The sequence below is a fragment of the Balaenoptera acutorostrata genome, chromosome 1, assembly GCF_949987535.1.
Source record: "Balaenoptera acutorostrata chromosome 1, mBalAcu1.1, whole genome shotgun sequence".
Lineage (NCBI taxonomy): Eukaryota > Metazoa > Chordata > Mammalia > Artiodactyla > Balaenopteridae > Balaenoptera > Balaenoptera acutorostrata.
Window position 1 is genome coordinate 100,354,849 of NC_080064.1, and position 15,943 is coordinate 100,370,791.

General features: G+C 40.6%; 1 protein-coding gene across 5 annotated transcripts in view; it reads left to right on the forward strand.

Moving 5' to 3' along the window:
• LRIG2 (leucine rich repeats and immunoglobulin like domains 2) overlaps positions 1-15,943 on the forward strand; it is a 78,520-nt gene that overhangs the window by 25,915 nt on the left and 36,662 nt on the right. For all 5 annotated transcript variants that reach the window (XM_057555667.1, XM_057555678.1, XM_057555684.1 and 2 more), the window contains one exon: positions 15,196-15,261. In XM_057555667.1, coding sequence (XP_057411650.1) covers positions 15,196-15,261 — 66 coding nt within the window. The remainder of the gene's footprint in view (positions 1-15,195; positions 15,262-15,943) is intronic.

Consider the following 15,943-nt stretch of genomic DNA (forward strand, 5'->3'; position numbering starts at 1 on the left):
CATGGTGTCAGGGAGTGTTCTAATTTCATACTTTTACATGTTCCTGTCCAATTTTCCCAACACCACTTATTGAAGAGGCTGTCCTTTCTCCACTGTATATGCTTGCCTCCTTTATCAAAGATAAGTTGACCATATGTGTGTGGGTTTATCTCTGGGCTTTCTATCCTGTTCCATTGATCTATATTTCTGTTTTTGTGCCAGTACCAAACTGTCTTGATTACTGAAGCTTTGTAATATAGTCTGAAGTCAGGGAGCCTGATTCCCCCAGCTCCATTTTTCGTTCTCAAGATGGCTTTGGCTATTCGGGGTCTTTTGTGTTTCCATACAAATTGTGAAATTTTTTGTTCTAGTTCTGTGAAAAATGCCAGTGGTAGTTTGATAGGGATTGCATTGAATCTGTAGATTGCTTTGGGTAGTAGAGTCATTTTCACAATGTTGATTCTTCCAATCCAGGAACATGGTATATCTCTCCATCTATTTGTATCATCTTTAATTTCTTTCATCAGTGTCTTATAATTTTCTGCATACAGGTCTTTTGTCTCCTTAGGTAGGTTTATTCCTAGATATTTTATTCTTTTTGTTGCAATGGTAAATGGGAGTGTTTTCTTAATTTCACTTTCAGATTTTTCGTCATTAGTGTATAGAAATGCAAGAGATTTCTGTGCATTAATTTTGTATCCTGCTACTTTACCAAATTCATTGATTAGCTCTAGGAGTTTTCTGGTAGCATCTTTAGGATTCTCTATGTATAGTATCATGTCATCTGCAAATAGTGACAGCTTTACTTCTTCTTTTCCGATTTGGATTCCTTTTATTTCTTTGTCTTCTCTGATTGCTGTGGCTAGGACTTCCAGAACTATGTTGAATAATAGTGGTGAGAGTGGGCAACCTTGTCTTGTTCCTGATCTTAGTGGAAATGGTTTCAGTTTTTCACCATTGAGGACAATGTTGGCTGTGGGTTTGTCATATATGGCCTTTATTATGTTGAGGAAAGTTCCCTCTATGCCTACTTTCTGCAGGGCTTTTATCATAAATGGGTGTTGAATTTTGTCGAAAGCTTTCTCTGCATCTATTGAGATGATCATATGGTTTTTATTCTTCAATTTGTTAATATGGTGTATCACATTGATTGATTTGCGTATATTGAAGAATCCTTGCATTCCTGGGATAAACCCCACTTGATCATGGTGTATGATCCTTTTAATGTGCTGTTGGATTCTGTTTGCTAGTATTTTGTTGAGGATTTTTGCATCTATGTTCATCAGTGATATTGGCCTGTAGTTTTCTTTCTTTGTGACATCTTTGTCTGGTTTTGGTATCAGGGTGATGGTGGCCTCGTAGAATGAGTTTGGGAGTGTTCCTCCCTCTGCAATATTTTGGAAGAGTTTGAGAAGGATAGGTGTTAGCTCTTCTCTAAATGTTTGATAGAATTCACCTGTGAAGGCATCTGGTCCTGGGCTTTTGTTTGTTGGAAGGTTTTTAATCACAGTTTCAATTTCAGTGCTTGTGATTGGTCTGTTCATATTTTCTATTTCTTCCTGGTTCAGTCTCGGCAGTTTGTGCATTTCTAAGAATCTGTCCATTTCTTCCAGGTTGTCCATTTTATTGGCATAGAGTTGCTTGTAGTAATCTCTCATGATCTTTTGTATTTCTGCAGTGTCAGTGGTTACTTCTCCGTTTTCATTTCTAATTCTATTGATCTGGGTCTTCTCCCTTTTTTTCTTGATGAGTCTGGCTAATGGTTTATCAATTTTGTTTATCTTCTCAAAGAACCAGCTTTTAGTTTCATTGATTTTTGCTATTGTTTCCTTCATTTCTATTTCATTTATTTCTGACCTGATCTTTATAATTTCTTTCCTTCTGCTGGCTTTGGGGTTTTTTTGTTCTTCTTTCTCTAATTGCTTTAGGTGCAAGGTTAGGTTGTTTATTCGAGATGTTGCCTGTTTCTTGAGGTAGGCTTGTATTGCTATAAACTTCCCTCTTAGCACTGCTTTTGCTGCGTCCCATAGGTTTTGGGTCGTCGTGTCTCCGTTGTCATTTGTTTCTAGGTATTTTTTGATTTCCCCTTTGATTTCTTCAGTAATCACTTCGTTATTAAGTAATGTATTGTGTAGCCTCCATGTGTTTGTATTTTTTACAGATCTTTTCCTGTAATTGATATCTAGTCTCATAGCGTTGTGGTCGGAAAAGATACTTGATACGATTTCAATTTTCTTAAATTTACCAAGGCTTGATTTGTGACCCAAGATATGATCTATCCTGGAGAATGTTCCATGAGCACTTGAGAAAAATGTGTATTCTGTTGTTTTTGGGTGGAATGTCCTATAAATATCAATTAAGTCCATATTGTTTAATGTATCATTTAAAGCTTGTGTTTCCTTATTTATTTTCATTTTGGATGATCTGTCCATTGGTGAAAGTGGGGTGTTAAAGTCCCCTACTATGATTGTGTTGCTGTCAATTTCCCCTTTTATGGCTGTTAGTATTTGCCTTATGTATTGAGGTGCTCCTATGTTGGGTGCATAAATATTTACAATTGTTATACCTTCCTCTTGGATCGATCCCTTGATCATTATATAGTGTCCTTCTTTGTCTTTTGTAATAGTCTTTATTTTAAAGTCTATTTTGTCTGATATGAGAATTGCTACTCCAGCTTTCTTTTGATTTCCATTTGCATGGAATATCTTTTTCCATCCCCTCACTTTCGATCTGTATGTGTCTCTAGGTCTGAAGTGGGTCTCTTGTAGACAGCATATATATGGGTCTTGTTTTTGTATCCATTCAGCCAGCCTGTGTCTTTTGGTGGGAGCATTTAATCCATTTACATTCAAGGTAACTATCGATATGTATGTTCCTATTCCCATTTTCTTAAATGTATTGGGTTTGTTATTGTAGGTGTTTTCCTTCTCTTGTGTTTCTTGCCTAGAGAAGTTCCTTTAGCATTTGTTGTAAAGCTGGTTTTGTGGTGCTGAACTCTCTCAGCTTTTGCTTGTCTGTAAAGGTTTTAATTTCTCCATCAAATCTGAATGAGATCCTTGCTGGGTAGAGTAATCTTGGTTGTAGGTTTTTCTCCTTCATCACTTTAAGTATATCCTGCCCCTCCCTTCTGGCTTGCAGAGTTTCTGCTGATAGATCAGATGTTAACCTTATGGGGATTCCCTTGTGTGTTATTTGTTTTTTTTCCCTTGCTGCCTTTAATATGTTTTCCTTATATTTAATTTTTGACAGTTTGATTAATATGTGTCTTGGCATGTTCCTCCTTGGGTTTATCCTGTATGGGACTCTCTGTGCTTCCAGGACTTGATTAACTATTTCCTTTCCCATATTAGGGAAGTTTTCAACTATAATCTCTTCAAAAATTTTCTCAGTCCCTTTCTTTTTCTCTCCTTCTTCTGGTACCCCTATAATTCGAATGTTGGAGCGTTTAATGTTGTCCCAGAGGTCCCTGAGACTGTCCTCAGTTCTTTTCATTCTTTTTTCTTTATCCTGCTCTGTAGTAGTTATTTCCACCATTTTATCTTCCAGGTCACTTATCCTTTCTTCTGCCTCAGTTATTCTACTATTGATCCCATCTAGAGTATTTTTAATTTCATTTATTGTGTTCTTCATCATTGCTTGGTTCCTCTTTAGTTCTTCTACATCCTTGTTAAATGTTTCTTGCATTTTGTCTATTCTATTTCCAAGATTTTGGATCATCCTTACTATCATTATTCTGAATTCTTTTTCAGGTAGACTACCTATTTCCTCTTCATTTGTTAAGTCCAGTGTGTTTTGAGCCTGCTCCTTCATCTGCTGTGTGTTTTTCTGTCGTCTCATTTTGCCTATCTTACTGTGTTTGGGGTCTCCTTTTCACAGGCTGCAGGTTCGTAGTTCCCGTTGTTTTTGGTATCTGTCCCCAGTGGCTAAGGTTGGTTCAGTGGGTTGTGTAGGCTTCCTGGTGGAGGGAACTAGTGCCTGAGTTCTGGTGGATGAGGCTAGATCTTGTCTTTCTGGTGGGCACGTCCACGTCTGGTGGTGTATTTTGGGGTGTCTGTGGCCTTATTATGATTTTAGGCAGCCTCTCTGCTAATGGATGGGGTTGTGTTCCTGTCTAGCTAGTTGTTTGGCATAGGGTGTCCAGCACTGTAGCTTGCTGGTCGTTGGGTGAAGCTGGGTCTTGATGTTGAGATGGAGATCTCTGGGAGATTTTTGCCGTTTGGTATTACGTGGAGCTGGGAGGTCTCTTGTGGACCAGTGTTCTGAAGTTGGCTCTCACTTCAGAGGCACGGCCCTGATGCCTGGCTGGAGCACCAAGAGCCTTTCGTCCACACAGCTCAGAGTAAAAGGGAGAAAAAATAGAAAGAAAGAAAGAAAGAGGATATAATATAGTGAAGTAAAATAAAGCTATTGTAAAGCAAAGCTATACAGACAAAATCTCACCCAGAAGCATATACATATACACTCACAAAAAAAAAGGAAAAGGGGAAAAATTAATATCTCCTGCTCCCAAAGTCCACCTCCTGACTTTGGGATGATTCGTTGTCTATTCAGGTATTCAACAGATGCAGGTACATCAAGTTGTTTGTGGAGTTTTAATCCGCTGCTTCTGAGGCTGCTGGGAGAGATTTCCCCTTCTCTTCCCTGTTTGCACAGCTCCTGGGGTTCAGCTTTGGATTTGGACCCTCCTCTGCGTGTAGGTCGCCTGAGGGCGTCTGTTCCCCGCCCAGACAGGACGGGGCTAAAGGAGCAGCTGCTTCGGGGGCTCTGGCTCACCCAGGCCGCGGGGAGGGAGGGGTACAGAGGAGGTGGGGCGAGCCTGCGGCGGCCGAGGCCGGCGTGACGTTGCACCAGCCTGAAGCGCGCAGTGCGTTCTCCCGGGGATGTTGTCCCCGGATCCCGGGACCCTGGCAGCGGCGGGCTGCACAGGTTACCGGGAGGGGCGGTGTGGAGAGTGACCTGTGCTCACACACAGGCTTTTTGGAGGCGGCAGCAGCAGCCCCAGCGTCTCACGCCCGTCTCTGGGGTCCGCACTGATCGCCGCGGCTCGCGCCCTTCCCTGGAGTTCGTTTAGGCGGCGCTCTGAATCCCCTCTCCTTGCGCGCAGCGAAACCAAGAGGCAAGAAAAAGTCTCTTGCCTCTTCGGCAGCTGCAGACTTTTTCCCGGACTCACTTCCGGCTACCTGTGGTGCACTAAACCCTTCAGGCTGTGTTCACGCCGCCAGCCCCAGTCCTCTTCCTGCGATCCGACTGAAGCCGAGCCTCAGCTCCCAGTCGCGCCCGCCCCGGCGGGTGAGCAGACAAGCCTCTCGGGCTGGTGAGCGCTGCTCGGCGCCGAGCCTCTGTGCGGGAATCTCTCCGTTTTTTCCTCTGTGCCCCTGTTGCTGTGGGGTCCGCGCTGATAGCTGCGGCTCGCGCCAGTCTCTGAAGTTCGTTTAGGCGGTGCTCTGAATCCCCTCTCCTCGCGCACCAGGAAACACAGAGGGAAGAAAAAGTCTCTTGCCTCTTCGGCAGCTGCAGACTTTTTCCCCCGGACTCCCTCCCGGCTAGCTGTGGTGCGCTAACCCCTTCAGGCTGTGTTCACGCTGCCAGCCCCAGTCCTCTCCCTGCGATCCGACCGAAGCCGAGCCTCAGCTCCCAGCCCCGCCCGCCCCGGCGGGGAAGCAGACAAGCCTCTCGGGCTGGTGAGTGCTGCTTGGCGCCGAGCCTCTGTGCGGGAACCTCTCCGCTTTGCCCTCCGCACCCCTGTGGCTGCGCTCTCCTCCGTGGCTCCAAAGCTTCCCCCCTCCGCCACCCGCAGTCTCCGCCCGCGAAGGGGCTTCCTAGTGCGTGGAAACCTTTCCTCCTTCACAGCTCCCTCCCACTGGTGCAGGTGCCGTCCCTATTCTTTTGTCTCTGTTATTTCTTTTTTCTTTTGCCCTACCCAAGTACGGGGGGAGTTTCTTGCCTTTTTGGAGGTCGGACGTTTTCTGCCAGCGTTCAGTGGGTGTTCTGTAGGAGCAGTTCCACGTGTAGATGTATTTCTACTGTATCTGTGGGAAGGAAGGTGATCTCCGCGTCTTACTCTTCCGCCATCTTCTCCCAGATCTAGCATCCTCATTTAATGGTAGATGAGACTGAAGTTTAGAGAGGTTAAATGACTTGCCCCAGGTACCAGAACTGGGTGTGCAAAAACTCTATTAAAGGTAACTGTAGAATTCATATTTCTTGTTTTGTTGTTGTAGTCCTCACAGTGAAGCAATGTTTTTAATCATTCAGAACCCAGGGAAAGATAATGGAAGAAAATAAGATATGCCTCTTATTCTTGAAAATTAATGCTCCCATTTTCCTACCACATCCAACTTTTTGGATTCATATAAAAAGTGTTGTACAGTGTAAATAAGTAATGCAATTGAAGGATGAAACTTTAATTTGGAATAGCATTATGCTTCATGCTGTAATACAAGCTTTTGAGAATAGTCTGAAATGTGAACTTCAACGATAACAAAATTTCTGATAAAGGGACCCTTTGCAAAAAGTTAAAAGATAATAACATATTGTATATCCAATAGTTTAGGTATGACAATGTTTTATGTATTTATCCAGCATAATTTGCCCTTTCTTTTGTGAATGGAAATCCCTGTTTTGCTAATTAGAGTGTAGCCAGCATAATTTACTTAAAAAAAAATACTCAGGATTATCATTTCACTCATTTATAGTACTCTGATTTATTTATTTATTTATTATATATTTATTTTTAGCTACGTTGGGTCTTCATTGCTGCGCACGGGCTTTTCTCTAGTTGTGGCAGTGGGCTTATCATTGAGGTGGCTTCTCTTGTTGCGGAGCATGGGCTCTAGGCGCGCGGGCTCAGTAGTTGTGGCTCGGAGGCTCTAGAGCGCAGGCTCAGTAGTTGTGGCGCACAGGCTTAGTTGCTCTGCATCAGGTGGGATCTTCCCAGACCAGGGCTCGAACCCGTGTCCTCTGCATTGGCAGGCGGATTCTTTTTTTTTTTTTTTTCTTTAGTGGGGAAGGAGGAGAGAGGGGAGGAGAGGGGAAGGGAAGGGAGGAGAGGAGGGAAGGAGGGAGGAAAAAAAAGTGTCTCCAGCAGGCAGATTCTTAACCACTGTGCCACCAGGGATGTCCCGGTACTGTGATTTAACAGGCTGATTATCTTAAGTACTCTTGGAGTATACTAAAGACAGGGATCCCAAAACAACTCAAAATTCTGTCTGCTTTTAGGTTTACTTTTCCTTTATCACTAACAGCTTTATACCAAAAGCTATCTCAAAACAGCAGATTCTCAAAAACAAAACAGATTGATGATGACTCAAAAGTGTACATATGTGACTGGGCAGAAGAAAACTTCAACATCTCCATTGCTACAGGACTTCTTTGCAATTAGCTTGCAGAACTTGATTCTCCTCAAACTGTTGTGATTGCTCTGCATATCCCATAAATTATTTACCCCCTGATGGTACAAAATGGCTACATTAATGGCACCTCTGGCTCCACATGGTATCAAGAACTTTAATAATTCATCTTTTATTACAGGTACGTCCCTGTAGATTAGCATGAGTGGGAACTGAGTATAACACTGAGCTAAGTAAGGCCTTCTCTGAGACCTTTACTCTCCAAACATCGTATCCATAAATATTCAGATGTTAGTGCTGTTAAAAAATAAAGATTATTGACTGTTAAAAAGCTAGACTCTTTAGGTTATGTTTGTCAAGCATTAGATTACATCACGTATTTAAGTGCATTTTACGGATATTTCAAGGGGAAAATCTTTGAAAGACATTCTCCATTTCAGGACTTGAACTTAAAAAACAAAAACAAACAGATAAACTAGCATTAGTTTATGTGAACTAAATGAAATTAATGACTGGCCGCTGGCAAGAATAGAGACTTTCATTTTGAAAATTATTCAAATTCTTAATCTAAGAGTTTTACATCTGATATTTGAAGTCTTCAAATTTATCTTCTCAGTCTTTTTGGACTACCTTAAAAAAATAAATTGGAAATTTCTTATGGAGAGCAAAAGTGTGTCTGTGTATCTTCATATACCCATGTCATATTAAATGCCAGAGTGAAATTTAGATATAAAAGAAAGTTAATTTACGCATTTTTCAGTGAAGGATAGTAGTTGAGTTGATGTTGAATTTATGTTTACCATATTGAAGTGACTCCACAGAGTACTACAAATGTTGCTTTCAAAAAAGACAAAAAAGTTACTAAAGTTGACAGTGGTTGTAACCTTAGCACTTAGCACAGTGTCTCGCACATGGTTCAGTAAATGCTTATTGCATGAATACCTGGTGATCAGATCAATCCATATAATTCTAGTTACACATCTGGTATTTTGAGAAAACAACTATACGATTTATACTAGTTGCTTTCTATGATAGTACCACTTTGGGAGTGTATTTCAGTTCACTGTTAGTGTTTTTTTTTTTTTCACTGTTAGTGTTTTTTAATCTGTTCAATGTGGATTTGTTGCAGAAAAGTCCAGAGAGCCTCATTATATGCGGTTCTGACCTATGAGGCATATATTCTTTTTTCTTTTTAAATTAATTAATTAATTAATTAATTTTTGGCTGCGTTGGGTCTGTGTTGCTGCACGTGGGCTTTCTCTAGTTGTGGCAACTGGGGGCTACTCTTCATTGCGGAGCACAGGCTTCTCATTGCGGTGGCTTCTCTTGTTGTGGAGCACAGGATCCAGGTGCGTGGGCTTCAGTAGTTGTGGCACACGGGCTCAGTAGTTGTGGCTCACGGGCTCTAGAGCACAGGCTCAGCAGTTGTGGCACACGGGCTTAGCTGCTCTGCGGCATGTGGGATCCTCCTGGACCAGGGCTTGAATCCGTGTCCCCTGCATTGGCAGGCAGATTCTTAACCACGGAGCCACCAGGGAAGCCCGAGGCATATATTCTTTTTTTAAAAAAATAAATTTATTTATTTTATTTATTTATTTTTGGCTGCATTGGGTCTTTGTTGCTGCACGCAAGCTTTCTCTAGTTGCGGTGAGCAGGGGCTACTCTTTGTGGCAGTGTGCAGGCTTCTCATTGCAGTGGCTTCTCTTGTTTTGGAGCATGGGCTCTAGGCGCGCGGGCTTCAGTAGTTGTGGCACGTGGGCTCAGTAGTTGTGGTTCGCAGGCTCTAGAGTGCAGGCTCAGTAGTTGTGGTGCACGGGCTTAGTTGCTCCGTGGCGTGTGGGATCTTCCCGGAGCAGGGCTGGAACCCGTGTCCCCTGCATTGGCAGGCGGATTCTTAACCACTGCGCCACCAGGGAAGCCCTGAGGCATATATTCTTAAGACAGCATTAGTCTGTAGAGAGGCTCCAAATTATTTCAGGTATCTTTTGGATTCCATCAAAAAGCATTAGAAAAGGAGAAGTAACCACTGACACTGCAGAAATACAAACGATCATGAGAGATTACTACAGGCAACTCTATGCCAATAAAATGGACAACCTGGAAGAAATGGACAGATTCTTAGAAATGCACAACCTGCCGAGACTGAACCAGGAAGAAATAGAAAATATGAACAGACCAATCACAAGCACTGAAATTGAAACTGTGATTAAAAATCTTCCAACAAACAAAAGCCCAGGACCAGATGGCTTCACAGGCGAATTCTGTCAAACATTTAGAGAAGAGCTAACACCTATCCTTCTCAAACTCTTCCAAAATATTGCAGAGGGAGGAACACGCCCAAACTCATTCTATGAGGCTACCATCACCCTGATACCAAACCAGACAAAGATGTCACAAAGAAAGAAAACTACAGGCCCATATCACTGATGAACACAGATGCAAAAATCCTCAACAAAATACTAGCAAACAGAATCCAACAGCACATTAAAAGGATCATACACCATGATCAAGTGGGGTTTATCCCAGGAATGCAAGGATTCTTCAATATACGCAAATCAATCAACGTGATACACCATATTAACAAATTGAAGGAGAAAAACCATATGATCATCTCAATAGATGCAGAGAAAGCTTTCGACAAAATTCAACACCCATTTATGATAAAAGCCCTGTAGAAAGTAGGCATAGAGGGAACTTTCCTCAACATAATAAAGGCCGTATATGACAAACCCACAGCCAACATTGTCCTCAATGGTGAAAAACTGAAACCATTTCCACTAAGATCAGGAACAAGACAAGGTTGCCCACTCTCACCACTATTATTCAACATAGTTTTGGAAGTGTTAGCCACAGCAATCAGAGAAGAAAAAGAAATAAAAGGAATCCAAATCGGAAAAGAAGTAAAGCTGTCACTGTTTGCAGATGACATGATACTATACATAGAGAATCCTAAAGATGCTACCAGAAAACTACTAGAGCTAATCAATGAATTTGGTAAAGTAGCAGGATACAAAATTAATGCACAGAAATCTCTGGCATTCCTGTACACTAATGATGAAAAATCTGAAAGTGAAATTAAGAAAACACTCCCGTTTACCATTGCAACAAAAAGAATAAAATATCTAGGAATAAACCTACCTAAGGAGACAAAAGACCTGTATGCAGAAAATTATAAGACTCTGATGAAAGAAATTAAAGATGATACAAATAGATGGAGAGATATACCATGTTCCTGGATTGGAAGAATCAACATTGTGAAAATGACTCTACTACCCAAAGCAATCTACAGATTCAATGCAATCTCTATCAAACTACCACTGGCATTTTTCACAGAACTAGAACAAAAAATTTCACAATTTGTATGGAAACACAAAAGACCCCGAATAGCCAAAGCCATCTTGAGAACGAAAAATGGAGCTGGGGGAATCAGGCTCCCTGACTTCAGACTATATTACAAAGCTACAGTAATCAAGACAGTTTGGTACTGGCACAAAAACAGAAATATAGATCAATGGAACAGGATAGAAAGCCCAGAGATAAACCCACGCACATATGGTCATCTTATCTTTGATAAAGGAGGCAAGCATATACAGTGGAGAAAAGACAGCCTCTTCAATAAGTTGTGCTGGGAAAATTGGACAGATACATGTAAAAGTATGAAATTAGAACACTCCCTGACACCATACACAAAAATAAACTCAAAATGGATTAAAGACCTAAGTGTAAGGCCAGACACTTTCAAACTCTTAGAGGAAAACATAGGCAGAACACTCTATGACATACATCACAGCAAGATCCTTTTTGACCCAGCTCCTAGAGAAATGGAAATAAAAACACAAATAAACAAATGGGACCTAATGAAACTTAAAAGCTTTTGCACAGCAAAGGAAACCATAAACAAGACGAAAAGACAACCCTCAGAATGGGAGAAAATATTTGCAAATGAAGCAACTGACAAAAGATTAATCTCCAAGATTTACAAGCAGCTCATGCAGCTCAATAACAAAAAAACAAACAACCCAATCCAAAAATGGGCAGAAGACGTAAATAGACATTTCTCCAAAGAAGATATACAGATTGCCAACAGACACATGAAAGAATGCTCAACATCATTAATCATTAGAGAAATGCAAATCAAAACTACAATGAGATATCATCTCACACCGGTCAGAATGGCCATCATCAAAAAATCTAGAAACAATAAATGCTGGAGAGGGTGTGGAGAAAAGGGAACCCTCTTGCACTGTTGGTGGGAATGTAAATTGATACAGCCACTATGGAGAACAGTAGGGAGGTTCCTTAAAAAACTACAAATAGAACTACCATATGACCCAGCAATCCCACTACTGGGCATATACCCTGAGAAACCATAATTCAAAAAGAGTCATGTGGGCTTCCCTGGTGGCGCAGTGGTTGAGAATCTGCCTGCTAATGCAGGAGACACGGGTTCGAGCCCTGGTCTGGGAGGATCCCACATGCCGCGGAGCGGCTGGGCCCGTGAGCCACGGCTGCTGAGCCTGCGCTTCTGGAGCCTGTGCCCCGCGACGGGAGGGGCCGCGATAGTGAAAGGCCCGCGCACCGCGATGAAGAGCGGTCCCCGCACCGCGATGAAGAGTGGCCCCCACTTGCCGCAACTGGAGAAAGCCCTCGCACGAACCAAAGACCCAGCACAGCCAAAAATAAAATAAATAAATAAATAAATAAAAATTAAAAAAAAAAAAAAAAAAGAGTCATGTATCAAAATGTTCATTGCAGCTCTATTTACAATAGCCAGGACATGGAAGCAACCTAAGTGTCCATCATCGGATGAATGGATAAAGAAGATGTGTCACATATGTACAATGGAATATTACTCAGCCATAAAAAGAAATGAAATGGAGGTATTTGTAGTGAGGTGGATGGAGTTAGAGTCTGTCACACAGAGTGAAGTAAGTCAGAAAGAGAAAAACAAATACAGTATGCTAACACATATATATGGAATCTAAGGGAAAATAAAGGTCATGAAGAACCTAGTGGCAAGATGGGAATAAAGACACAGACCTACTAGAGAATGGACTTGAGGATATGGGGAGGGGGAGGGGTAAGATGTGACAGGGTGAGAGAGTGGCATAGACATATATATCCACTACCAAACGTAAAATAGATAGCTAGTGGGAAGCAGCCGCATAGCGCAGGGAGATCAGCTCGGTGCTTTGTGACCACCTAGAGGGGTGGGATAGGGAGGGTGGGAGGGAGGGAGATGCAAGAGGGAAGAGATATGGGAACATATGTATATGTATAACTGATTCACTTTGTTATAAAGCAGAAACTAATACACTATTGTAAAGCAATTGTACTCCAATAAAGATGTTTAAAAAAAAAAAAAAAGCATTAGAGGTTTTTCAAACACACAGAGAAAATTATTCTTTTACCCAGTAGAGACAGTGGACAGTTTTCACTGATACTGAATATATAGTGGTTTATACTCTGTATAAATTGAGTTTAATCTGATTGCTTTAGATTTCTTTAATAATGGTTTTCTTTAAAACTGATTGTCTGGTCATCATTGACATCCATGAGAGAAATATAGGGGATAGTACAATCAAAAGTTATACTGTCGGGCCTCCCTGGTGGCGCAGTGGTTGAGAATCTGCCTGCCAATGCAGGGGACACGGGTTCAAGCCCTGGTCTGGGAAGATCCCACATGCCGCAGAGCAACTGGGCCCGTGAGCCACAACTACTGAGCCTGCGCGTCTGGAGCCTGTGCTCCACAACAAGAGAGGCCGCGATAGTGAGAGGCCCGCGCACCGCGATGAAGAGTGGCTCCCGCTCACCGCAACTAGAGAAAGCCCTCGCACAGAAACGAAGACCCAACACAGACAAAAAATAAAATAAATTAATTAATTAATTTAAAAAAAAAGTTATACTGTCAAGGAGGTTAGGGTTTGGAAAGGCATTAGAGGCACTGATTAAAATGAAAGCCCTTAATATGTAAAAGGAAAATTCCAGAAGGCATGAGATGTAGAAGTAAATGATGCTGTGGTAGCCTACTATACAGATGATATTAGCTGTTTGCCAGACCAGCCACCTTGGAGTAGAATATGGAGTATCTAAGTTAAATTAGAGCAGTCGCACTTCTCCTTAAGTTGAAACACCACAGTAAATAAACATCTTTTCACTCGTGTGAAATTCTGTGTTTGTTGTTCGGTAGCAAGTGTGAATTGGATGACAGTGTCTGCATATAAGATTTTTATGTGGAGTGAATTCATGTTTTTCTCTCAACATTTCCCAACACACCCCTCCATTCATGAGTGTCCTTGAGCTGATACCTGGTGCCGCATATCTTAGAATAAAGGTTTTAGAACTGTGTGAAAAAGTGACAGTTTGATCTAGCCTTAGTTATATTATGGTGTAAATTAAGCTCGTAAATGAAAGTGGCTAGGTTTTACAGATGGACAGACACGAAACTAGCTGAGAACAAATTGTTGTGCTGTGATAGAGACATCGTTCAAAACTGCATGCATCTGTCAACTGCCCGTGGTGGTACAGTGAGATAAAGTGATCTGTAATGTTTCTCTAGTGTATCCCTATTGCTAGCCATATTGTAATGTGTAATACATCTCTTTGGCAGACAGCTTGTGTGGGCTAGATTCCACCTCAGTCTTGAAAATATGCCAGAAAGCAGCAAGGTGAATTTTTAAGCCTATTTAAATATCTAGACTCATGACTAATTTCAGTGAAATCTCTGCTGTATCTAATAAACTACTCACTAGAAGTGAGATGGAATTTCAAGTTTTTGACTTCCTCACTTATTAGCTGTGTGACCTTGGATTGACAAATTCAAGGTCACACAGCAAATTCAAATTCAAATTCAAAATCTCTGTCTGTTTCTGTGTCTGGAAAGTGAGGATTGTAAAAGTATTTGCCTCATAAATTTGTTGTGTGGATTTAGGCAGATTATATGTATAAAGTGCAAAGAAGAGTGCCTGGCACTTAATAAATGTTAGCTGCTGCCGCCACCACCACCACCATCATCATCATTAACGTAACTTGGAGTGAGATGAATTTCCCTTCCCTGAAGCTAGATTGCTCTTTTTGCTTTTAAGGAAGACTACATCTCTGTCAAGGATGTGGTCAACCCCAATTCTAATACAGAAGCTCACTGTCTTGACTTGTAAAATCTAATCCATCTTCAAGTTTATCTACAGCTAAAGTGTAATATATTATATATTATAATATATATTATGTAAAGTATATATTACTTTAAAAGTATATATTACTTTATATTATGTTACTTTAAAAGTATATATTTCTTTCAAAAGTATGTAAAGCATACTGCATTATAATAAAGTGTAACATAATCACTAGAAGGGATAAAGAAACTATAATATCACTGTGGAATGATCTACAAGATGTGTTGTTAAGTGAAAAAACCAAGGGGCAAAATAATGTGTAAATTATTCTACCATTTGTGTAAAACTTTTCTGGTACATGCATAAAGTATCTGACAGGCTGTAAAAGAAATGGTATATTTTCACTTGTTGCTGTTGGGGAGGGAAATTGGATGGCTGGAGACAAGGGTGGGAGACTTTTTACTGTATATCCTTTTATACTTTTTGATTATTGAACCATGTGAATGTATTTCCTAGTTAGTAAAAACAAAAACAAAAAACCCTCATAAAAAGGAGAAAGTAAAAGAGCTATTTTGAAATCTACATAAATTTTTATTCATCCTTTATAAACATTTCTTTTTATCTGTACTACTCAAATTCACATTTGATAGGGCTTTTAGATTCCTATTTTCGTTTCGTTTTTTGTTTTTTTTTTCCTTTCCTTTAAGTGTGCTTTCCAGGGCTAAACTAAGAATGATCTCTTATCCTCCATTTAGGGATTTGAGTCATAATCGGTTGTCTAACTGGAATATCAGCTTGGAATCTCAAACATTACAAGAAGTGTAAGTTATTTTTATTTATTTAAACTTACATTAAATCCTTTGAGGTGATTTGATGAATTATGAATTTCAGGATGTTCAATGCAAAAATGTCAAAAAATTGAAGGAAAGAAAACTTTAGATTAAAACATGTTTAAAAGCCTAAACTTGTCTTTGGCTTTGTTAGTATCACAAACTCTCTGGGTATTATGCCATTGCATTGGTGATTTCAAGTTGTAAACTGCATAGAAATACTTTTCTACTTCCTTGGGGCCTAATGTAAGATTTTCCCTCTTCAGAGTGAATATATTTTATTTTTTTTGCCAGAGTTTCAGCCAGTGAAACTCTGTATTGTGTAAATTTTTTTTTTTTTAATGTTTTGACTTGTCTAAGGTGGAAGCATCATGTCTGAAGTAGGTTTATATGAAATACAATATTTTTGGTATCACCTGGAATATGATAGTTAATATAGTTCAGTTTTCCTCTTCATTGAAGTTTTTCCTTTAGTACTGAGATGTATTATTGTGTAGTTTCTGGAGAGAAGTTTCTAAAATATTATTAATATCAGTTATTGCATTGTGGTATTCCCAGAGGCACAACTGTTGAGGCCTATTTACCTCTATACTAAACACCCTCAGAATCCTCAGATGAATTTTTCTTTTGAATTTCTTTCTGACAAGGGGTACTTTGTGCTCTCATTGTCTCT